The sequence below is a fragment of the Coccomyxa subellipsoidea genome (assembly GCF_000258705.1).
Source record: "Coccomyxa subellipsoidea C-169, whole genome shotgun sequence".
NCBI lineage: Eukaryota > Viridiplantae > Chlorophyta > Trebouxiophyceae > Coccomyxaceae > Coccomyxa > Coccomyxa subellipsoidea.
In genome coordinates this window covers 2,684,807-2,695,184 of record NW_005178040.1, presented here as the reverse complement: position 1 = coordinate 2,695,184, position 10,378 = coordinate 2,684,807, and the positions used below count along the sequence as shown (strand labels likewise).

Here is a 10,378-nt window from a genome sequence, read left to right as displayed (position 1 = left end):
TACAACACAGTGTGATTGGGTGATTACATCTGAAACCATCATATTACAGCCATTCATGGGCACAGTTGAGTCATATTGTCCTATTCAAGATTACACACTCGCCTTTCGGCCTTGCACCCACTGAAGAAGGCGCAGAAGGGTCTTCAAAGTGGGCTTCACTAGCCCTGCTTTGAATTAACTGGCGATTTAATGGGGAGTTCACGCAAGGATGACGTGTATGAAGATGGTCTGGGAGCTCTCAGCATCAGGGAACTTGTGGAGAGTGCCTTGGAGCAGGAAGACATCATGCCCGTGGTGGGATGCCAATCCAATTTCTGTAGCTACTGGATATGTTGAGAAGTTTACAGCGTCATTAGGGCAAAAGGGAACACAATTGTCCATCAGCCCTTGTACAAGATGAGTGTCCTGTCAAGCTGCAGTGGCTTCTTCCCACGCAATCTTCATACTCTTGGTAGATCTTCAATCCCTATCATCATTTACCTCTCTGCAGGACACGAGCTTTGTTTCCAAAGCTACACTTCCATGCTCAGTCCAGTGGCATGTGCGCAGGTACGGCTGGTATTCGACGCGCCGTCAGCCTCAGCGCTGCCGAACGGCAGGGACGAGTCGCGCAACGACCCCTCAGACGAGGAGGAGGACGAGGGTGACGAGGACGGCGAGGGAGGGTTGCCGCTGAACGGGCGCAGCCGGGGGCGCGACGCGAAGCAAGCCGGCGGCGGCAGCCGGGCGGCGGCGGTCATCGCTATGCTGCACCAGGTTTCCGAGGAGCAGGTGCAGGAGATCTCGCAGGTCTGCAGGTGCGTGTCGCTGCCGCGGCTCTCCTCCGGCGCCCCTTGCATGTTCTGAATGTGGGGGGCCTGATCCTGCTGGCGCCTCAGCTGTAAGTGTCGCTTACCAACAGCCCTTGTCTTGAAACGCCATATATCCCAACACATGCTGTTGCAATCAATGTTCCCAGCTGTATTGGGGCAAATCTGGGTGACATCCTGTGCGGGGTGGCCCCTGAGAGGTGTGGTCCTTAGAGGGGGTGTTGGTAAGATTTGAGAGTCAAACAGGGGCCTGGCATGCGCATGGGTGTGGCAGTTCACCGACAGTGAAACAGACAGACAGGCGAACACATGCATGGGAAGGACAACGGCATGCGCATGCCCACGGCAGGTCAAACCACTGTGAGTCAGACTTGCAAATAAGAACAGATGTGAACACTGGCATGTGTATAAGCGCGGCAGGCCATACACGGTGAGGCAGACATGCCAACAGAAGTGCCCATAATCCATTAAGACATGCAGACTGCAGTGCCCAGGGTTGACGGCGTGCTTGTGTGCTTGTGGCAGGTCGAACACGGACGAGATTGCGGGGAGCATGCAGGAGCTGGAGCGCATGCAGGCAAGCGTGGAGGAATTGCGCGAGCAGGTGGGGGAGGCGCAGACTGGACTGCAGGGCTTGGGAGAAGGACTGCTCAAGATCCTGGAAATGCTGCAAGAAGCCTCGCACGTCCTGGGCGCCATCAGGGAGTCCCGAAAGGTGCGCCCCTGCCCCTTTTGGAGGTGTTTGAGCAATGGGGAATGGAGGGAAGAAGCCGCGCTGTCCTGCCCCTTTGGAGGTATTCAGGTTTTTGGGGATGGAGGGAAGAGAAATGGCGCTGAGGAGTGCCCTTGCCCCACAACCCCTCTTCATCCCCCAAAACTAAAATCTTTGCTCCAAGCTTCTCATGTGGAGTGTGGATGAAGAAGCTTTCCTTTTGGAAGTGGACTTACTGCATGCACGCCTTGATTTCGTGCTTTCATCCAAGCTTTGACTCGTAGGGTCTTGTTTGAGATTTTATTGTTGGATTTATGCAGGCGGTGGAGGTGGCAATCCGTTTGCTGCAGATGACGGCGGCGGCGGGGCACTTCCTGCGGGAGAACCGCCTCTACAAGTCCTTCCGTCTGCTGCAGCGCATCCGTGAATCCCTGCCAACTTCCTCCTCAGCCGACGATGCCAAGCCCGGGTGAGGAACACTTCAGAGCTGCATATATTTCAGGACATCTGAGCGCACAATATCTTCTGTAATCAAGGCTTGTGAGATATTGCGCAGCAGCACATGTCAAGCAGCCTGCATGTTTGTACTACGCATCAATGGGTTGCCCAGGAAGCAGCACAAGAGTTAGGGCAAATGCACTTGCAGCACATACTTGAACAGAGAAATGCGAGACCATCTATAAATGGAAAGCATGCAGACATCATGGAGTTCCATCTCACACAAATATCAACACACCCCAGGACCTGTGGATGGTCATGGACGCCTGTGATGGCATGTAGAATATGCTATCAGCGCATTAACGTGGTTATATTCTTAATACATGGCGCACAAAGTGTAAAATATCACTGTGTGTCTGAACAGGCCGGCGCTGACATCAGCGCGGGGCAGCATGTCGCGGACGATGTCATCAAAGGGCGGCGCCCCGGATGCAGCTTCAATGGCGGCTGCGGGGGAGAGGAACTCGGGGCTGCAGCTGGGCAACCTGCAGAAGGTCCTGCTGGAGCGAGTTGACACACTGACTAGGGCGCTCGAGCAGAAGGCAGTCACAGACTTCAACGACTGGCTGGTGCGCATCGTTTCCTCATAACAAGCAAGATTGGTGCGCTGATTGAGTCAAGTGCCGAACTTGCTTGGGTGAAGACATGCAATTGGACCCAACCGTTGGCAGTATTTGAGGATGGCTCCGCTATTCTGAGGGTGCACCAATGGGTACAAGTGCACCCGGTTGTACGCTTTGCTGGTCCTGTAATTATGGTCAAACGTTCTCAGGAGAATATGCTTAGTGTGGCTTTATCTTCTGGCGCACGTTGGAATACACATCACTACTGGCAGCACTCAAGACAGCATGGACAGCATGCCGCCAAATAAAGTTGATTTTGCTCCTCTAGCCCTTACGAGGCAATTTTTTTCTAGGTGGAACACCCAATTCCAGCATGCATGGCAGGATGTGCAAGAGGGCACAAAAGGCTCTGGTGAAGGGGCAGAATAGAGACTTGCGTGTTGAGAGACAGAATATTGCTGCAGGTGAGCGTGCGAGCGGAGGCCCGGGTGGTGGGCATGCGCGTGCTGTGCCGCGCGGCTGCGGACCGCGCCCGGGAGGAAGCTGCCGCGCGGCAGCGGCGGCAGCTGCACGCGCAGCTGCCCGCCATTGCCGAGGCTGGCCGAACGCCAACCGGCGCTGCCGATGGTGCGTGATCTGTGCTCCTGTCATTCGCCGTGCCTTTTTCTCCCCCGGGGATGCTAGACGAAGTGTCCTCGAGTTTGGAGTCTCCTTTCGTCCCAGCTATGGGGAGTGACTCCTTCTTTGCCCCACTGCTGGAGATCTGGTGAAGCTGAGGGACGAGACCTTGATGGCTGTCCAGGTGGCAGTTCAGGAGAGGCACTCCGGCTCGATCCCAAGGCCAACCCAGCAGCAGCAGAAATTCTGGCTGACCCTCCGCCTGACAGCGGCAGCGAAGTCCTCGGCAACATCAATATGACGCTGCTGCTCAGGTGGTCCTTTCTGCTGAAAATGTAATCCACTCAACCCTGAGGGGCTGAAAAGGGGTGCATCAAAATACCCCTGCCACTCAGTACAAACAGTGATAGCCTGGCCAGAGCACCTGCACCAGAGCAGGACCAGAAGGAAATCTAGTGTTCCCATCAGCTTATGACTGAGCACGTGCAGAGTCAGGCATCGGATCAGCCCTGAGTTGGCGGGGAGCGATGTGTTCTCACTGACTGACTGACATGTGCCGGGTGTGCGCGCAGGTGCGTGCAGGTGCACGGCTGCCTGGGGCGGCTGGGGGCGTTCCAGGAATCCTACCAGCGCAACCGGCGGCTCCAGCTCAACAGCGATTTAGCGCCCCCGGCCAACTTCCTGGAGGGTTATAGACCCTTCATCGCGCAGCTGGCCGGCTTCTTTGTCATCGAGGACCGCGTGCAGCGTCGCTGCCACGCACTTTGCGCCGGCGCGCAGGTGACTCATCCCCTGACTTGTTCCTGATCCACCCCTGGCAATACAGTTGGCATAATGCAAGCTGCATGTGCAGAACTACTCAGTTCCATATCTTGCTTACGCCGCTGAGCTTAGCTGATTGGTAGAGTTCCAACAGAGCACTCTTCACAGCTCGTACTGTCCATACCTGCTGTCAGCTCAGGGGTACCTTGCTGGCAGATGTTCCAACTGTCATTAATTTAATTGACGGCTAGCCGTGCACCTATTTGACGAATGATTGAGAACTTCACGAAAAGGGAAACGGAAAATCGCCGTAGCACAAATAAGGTATACTGCATGCGATGCGCAGGCGGATGCTGGGTGGGAGACGGCGGTGGCAGTGTTGAAGACGGTGCTGAACATTGCATTTGACACCACCACTTCTGCGGCCGCCATGTTGCGCATGAAGGACTTTGTGCTGCTGGTCTGCTCAGCGCTGGGTGAGTCATCCGCTGTCATGCCAACCGCTGACGTCATCCACCATCACCTTCATGCTGAGAGCTTCTTCCTCAAGCAATTGCAGCGCATGTCCTGCCCATGCAGCCATTGGGAAGTCTGTCAAGGGCTCTTTCAATGAGAAATTAGGCAGTAGGTGGCGTCAAACCCAGATTGTAACACAGAGGGCCGAGTTGAGTGGACTCTGAAGCAAGAGCTTAATCTGTTGGATGGGCAGTATGCCATTCAGATTAGGGATGCAATGATTTGCACACATTGCGGGCAGCTAAAATGATGGTGCTTGCAGGAAACTGCGGGTACCATGTAGTGCCCGTGCAGGAGATCCTGATGAGCGGCCGCGCCAAATACCAGGAGCTGCTCTGCACCGCCCTGGCCGCCCAGCTGGCAGCTCAGGTGACTTGTAGAAATTGACTGTCTCCTGTATTGCCATTCAAAAGAAGGGCTAGCGCTTCAAATACAAGGTGCTAAACCATTTTACAATCACCTGGTTCGCACTTTGGAGATTTGTTGGCGTATGGAATGCTCAAGAGGTGCAGTCATGCGTTAGCCCAGTCACTTGGCCAGTCAATGCAATCCGTAGCTTGTGCCACAAGCACTGGTGCACACCCAGTTCTCCCAGCACACCCAGTACTCCTTTTTGAAAATTATTTTTAGAAGATTTTCACCAACCCTGGGTTGCCTGTTCAGGTGGCGCATCCGACCAGCCCGGCAGCGCTGGCACTGTGGGCGCAGGAGTCGCCGCTGTTGCCGGCTGAGGTACATTCAAAACCAAATCGAGACCTTGTCAAACTTGAAGTTCCGGTTGGTCTGGGTCACATTGCCACACTGCTGATGTGCAACTCTTCGCCAGATGAGACGTAGATTTAAAAATACCCCTGGACTTTCGTAGGTGCCGGACGAAGCCACTGCGGCTGCGCTGCGCGCTTTGGGCCTGCCGCTGTCGCTGGCCGCCGAAGATCTGCCGCTGCCGCCGTTCGCCGCGCCGTTCTCCGGCGTCGTTCCCTTCCTCCTGCGCCTCTTCCGCGGGTAGGGACCAAAGATCTCAAACCATCCGCAAGCCCCTTGGGACAATTCCCGAGCTTACTGGAGGATATCTCATGTGCACCTTTCAGATTATCTGCCATCAGCCTGGGGCATCGACATGCTTTGCTGGTGGCACCCTTTGCAGCGCTGCAATCAATGGATCTCCAATCCAATGGCAGTGCCGTGTGCTCATCTGCTGGGAGTGACAGCACAATATGCATGCATGCATGCGTGCAATGCAGAGCGGCTGAACCCGAGATTGCTAAGCTCTCAGGACAAAAATGTTGCATGCGCAGGTTCGTGGAGGACTGCGTGGCGTACCTAACAGGCCTGGTATCATCTGCCGAGGTGCTGCCGGTCGTGCGGCAGCAGCGCGACAAAATGCTCGCGCGCGTTGCTATCGGCGCGCTGCAGGTGCGTTCCCTCCCTTTGTTAGTTACACGGCCCTGTTGCCTCCCCAGCTTGCCTTGATGCATGACACTCTGCGATGCTGAAGAGCACTGGCTTGCCTGCAAGCGGAAAGGACGCAGGAGGAGCTCACGTTCTGAGCTTAGCCTGCATTTTTCTACCTTGCCGGCCCGTCAGCCTGCTAGGGTCCAGACCAATGTCCCAGTGCATGACCCTGCTGCTGCCAAGCCTTCACACTCACTGTATGACACCTGCAGTCCTCACAGTCATGCATGTGCCTGTCATGCATGCAGTGCTCGCTGTCCTGTCACAAGGCAGCCACCATGTGCTATGTGTCTAATAGTTCAGATTAAATTCAGAGTCAAATTCGCCGCAGGCGAGCCTTGAGGCGCTATCGATGCGCGACCTGGGCCGAGCAATGCAGGCGGTAACAGATGCATGGGCGCTGGGCGCGGCCATGCCGGCCCTCGACGAATTCACCTACCTCCGCGCCAGGTGCCGGGCCTGTCTTTCGTGCATTCTTGTTCTGCTTTCTGAAACATGGTGCTCTGTCTGGAACTGATCTGATTATTTGAAGGCCAGAGCAATGCGATTGTCTTCCCGACGCTCACACAAACCCCATGTGGGATCCCCCATTTCACAATTTGCAAGATTGATTGCAAGCCCCCCGGCTTTTGAAGTCTCGGATTTGTAACTCTGCTGAGATATGGAGACGGGGCTGGCAAGATATTACAATGTGATTGCACATGTGACGCGCAGGGGTGGGGAGATGAGGGAGCGGGTGGGCAGCAGGTCCCCTCGCAAGGAGCAGAGGGGGGCCTTCCAGATCAGCAGTGCCAGCACCTCCTCAGGTGCGCACATCATGCCAGCATGTTTGCTGATGGGACCCACATGACCACGAATGACTCGCTCTTGCGTCATCAGAGGCTTAGTCATTCTCAGCACGCCAGCATGACCTTGTGGCATGCCCCGCCACACAATATGGCACAGTATTTCGACATCTTGCAAAGAAGGAGATGTGTGTAGCTGCATGATAGGGTCGCAGCACCATTTACCTATTCTCCCACAGCGCTTTTGGTAAACGTGTCAATTTTACAGCATTGAATTTGAGCGAGAATGGTACGCAGGTGCGGCAAACCTGCAGGCGCACTGGGCTGGGCTGCAGGAGGCTGCGGAGCGAGTGGTTGTGCGCGTGCTGGTAGGCCAGAGCAGCAGCTTCCTCAGCCAGGCATGTTTCTTCATGCAGTCTCTTGACCACTGGGGCGCCACTTCATGTCAATTAGCCTTTTTTTTGGCTGAGCAAGCTCTACTGAGCCAGGAAATCTTTTGCATTTTTGTCCCACTTACAGGGGCGTGCAAGTCGTTCCCCACTGAGATGCCTCAGTGTGAAATCCTAGATTGTGCATGGAGAAAAATGCGCAATTGTCAAATTTCGACTCTAAATCTTGAGTGTGTACATGTGCAGGCACGAGCAGCGGCGTGGTTACCAGAGCTGCCACCAAAGGCCGCGGCCGGCTCTTCGCCCTACATCAACGAGATCCTAGACTTCCTTACGGTGTGCTATCTCACATTGTAGCACAGGAAAAGCCAGAGCTTTGCTTCAAAAGATGGACTTGCTTTATTTGTCATGCAAGATCATCCCTCTTCCATTTTGGCCTGATTGGAGGCCCCAGAACCACCATACATGGTTGGTGGCTGCTGGCAAGCGCTCCTGCTGATTTGTGCATTCTGGGTTCAGCTGAGATGAGGTAGGGCACAATACTTGCCTCGTCCTATCCTGTTGCCTGCTCGCCTAAAATGTGCGAAGAGCTAGGTTTTGCATGAAGGCAGCTGACTAATCCAAGCCAAGCCCCCCAGTCATGTCTCAGGTTCCCAAGGCAACTTGGTGCTGGCGTTGTGTTTCCAGGAATCACTGGACCCTTGCATCAAACACTGTTGACATCACCAGCTTTCAGGGGTTGTGTTGATTGTACAAACGAGTGACAACCTGGCTAGAGCAAGTGCACAAAAGCAGTATCAGCAGAAATCCTACCGTCAGTGCTGTCAAGCAGACATGCAAGCTACAATGCAGAACACGAATGAAAACGCCTGGCTCCCAGGAGTGTATCCACATACAAAGCAGGCTGGGACAAGAGACAGGCAACGAGCGAAAGACCAGTCTGAATTACAGCAGAAGATCCTTGGTCAGCTTTAGAGATATCAAAAATTTGTGCATGCATGCATGCATGCAGGATTCGTTGAATCTGGGAGCCCGTATGCTGCCGCGGGAGCCGTACTGCGCCGTGTCTCGCGCGGCGATGACATTCCTGGGGGACGCCGTAATGGACCTGCTCACCGAGGACGCCATCCCAGCCTACAACATGTGCGCACCCCTTTTTGGACCCTATACCTCGCTGGGCGCCCCCGTTGCCCCACCCTGCCCCGATGAAAGCCTGCCTCTGGCACTAGTCAGTGCATGCCCAGATCGTATCTACGCTAAGCACGCCTGCTTGCATTCGTGAGGCTCTTGCCATCGACAACAGCATGAGCTTGCCATAGCTTAATGTTCTTGTGGCAATCCCCTGTGTGCGTTGCTTAAAAATTTGAAGTGAAATTAGGCAGAGGGGCAGTTCGAAAGTGCTGGGGAGATGAGAGTGTGGAACATTCACTCATGATTCCATGCATGAAGCGATGGTGCGAGGATTGCGAATGCAAGCAGGTTCTTTGCTAAGCTTTCTCATCTTTCCTGTTGCCAATCAAGAAGGGTTTGGTAGCTGTCTGTCGCCAATGCACAGATGCCAACCATGCCCAAAAATGGTAAGGCCAAGTCATGACAGCGGTGCTTGCGCCAACGCAGGTACGCGCTGCAGCAGCTGAGCAAGGACGTGGCCAAACTCAAAGCCTTTGCCGAAGCCTCTGATGTCCCCGACATGGTGGTGGGTTTCCCAAAAGATGCCAGAAGAAATAAGATTAATGAATATGAATGCAGTTCATGGTGTGCGCAAGGGTGTGACGCCCTCTTCTCTTGCAAGCACAGCCCTTTGCAGTGTTCCAAGTGGAAGGTGCTGCAAGGGATGCCGCTGCGCTGCTGTGTGCAAATGCCATCCTGTGCAGAACAAACACAGCATGAGACTTGCTTCAAGCAGATTAATACATTGCTACTGTGTGCGAGAGGTGCAAACTTCCTCATACAGCTCCATTAATGCCTCAATTTGATAAAGGTTGGATTCTTTACGGCCGCCTTTTGGATCCACCCAGGAAGGTCTGGCGGAGCCGGAGCAGTTCTGCCGGCTGATGACGAGCAACACGCTGGAGGAGCTGCTGGACGCCAAAGCGCGCTCGGAGCACTACGCTGCAATGAATCTGCGCCGCCTCTGCACCGTCCTCAACAAGTACAGGTGAGTGCGCGCGATGGCGAGCGAGAGGACAGATTAAATTTAAACGCTCAGGTTGTTTTTAAATGAATCGAACTCCATGCAGCATGCTCCTTGCGCGAGAGCTCTGAGGCATGGCGTGCAGTTATTGTTATATATTTTATTTAAGCAATCTCTAATCTGTTACATGCAAAAAGGCGGCGTGCTGTGAAATTGAACGGGAGGCTTGGCCTGCAGGGAGATTGGAGACAAGGCATCTTACACTGGCAGTCACTCAGTCATCCGCAGCAAGCAACCAGAGGTGGGCACTTCTAGCAAGAATGCCTGTTTGACAATCTACTGCTAGATTTATGCTGCAATTGGAGTCTTTGCACCGAACTGGTGAACTGGATCTGCATCACAATTGCTGCTGCTTTGTGATGTTCATCTTAAAGTAATGTGACTGTCAAGTATCTGTTCTGTGATGGTGCCAATTTTGTCTGACAACAATTCTTCCTTCTTTGCAGAGCATTCTGAAACGCAAACAGGTGGACAAGGTCATCAAAGCGCTGAAGAACGTCCAGCCAGGCGACTGATTGTATTTTGTATTGTTTTCTCTTGGTCAGCAGTACTGTCTGGTTGTTGTATGACTGTCATCAGAAGTGCTGCGTGGAGCTCAAGTACATAGAAATGCATGGTGATGCTGCTTTACTGTGCAGTTCCAGAATTGATGACATATGAAGAAGAGGAAATTCAGTGGTGTATTTGAGGCAGCATGATCAATGATCCTTGTGGGATGCGGCATAAAAGGAACGTGCAAAAGCAGCGAGTTCAGGGAATCATATAGTACAGCTTTAATTATGAGGACTCGAAAGCAAGTGGTCCGGATTCATCATTCTTTACAAATTGTTTTACACCAAAGCGCAAAGCAGAAGGAACCCCAGGCCCATTTCAGTGCATGCAAAAGGCAGACAATTTTCACGAAAAGAACCTTGTGCAATCATCTTTGGGCAGGGCAAGGCACATCCTGGAAGCGGGGCCTCTCCCCATCAATTGATCTGTAATCACAATGTTTGAGTACTCTTTGCGCACGCATAAAAGGGCAGTGTTTATATTGTCAAACGGGCTGTTTTGGTTCCTTTCCTTGGGTTGGTGTAGGGT

General features: G+C 53.7%; 1 protein-coding gene across 1 annotated transcript; it reads left to right on the top strand.

The window, feature by feature from the left end:
- Window positions 1-189: 189 nt before the first annotated feature.
- On the top strand, window positions 190-9,813 carry COCSUDRAFT_65015 (hypothetical protein; the record flags this gene model as incomplete). The annotated part of the gene is made up of 22 exons (XM_005650653.1): window positions 190-294; window positions 550-797; window positions 1,335-1,524; window positions 1,842-1,990; window positions 2,384-2,588; window positions 3,047-3,209; window positions 3,385-3,514; window positions 3,773-3,980; window positions 4,309-4,438; window positions 4,741-4,847; window positions 5,142-5,210; window positions 5,344-5,480; window positions 5,774-5,891; window positions 6,262-6,380; window positions 6,645-6,736; window positions 7,013-7,083; window positions 7,351-7,440; window positions 8,117-8,247; window positions 8,722-8,800; window positions 9,123-9,262; window positions 9,476-9,539; window positions 9,766-9,813. The coding sequence occupies 22 exons, from the start codon at window positions 190-192 to the stop codon at window positions 9,811-9,813; spliced, it is 2,793 nt and encodes a 930-aa protein (XP_005650710.1).
- Between the last annotated feature and the right edge of the window lie 565 nt (window positions 9,814-10,378).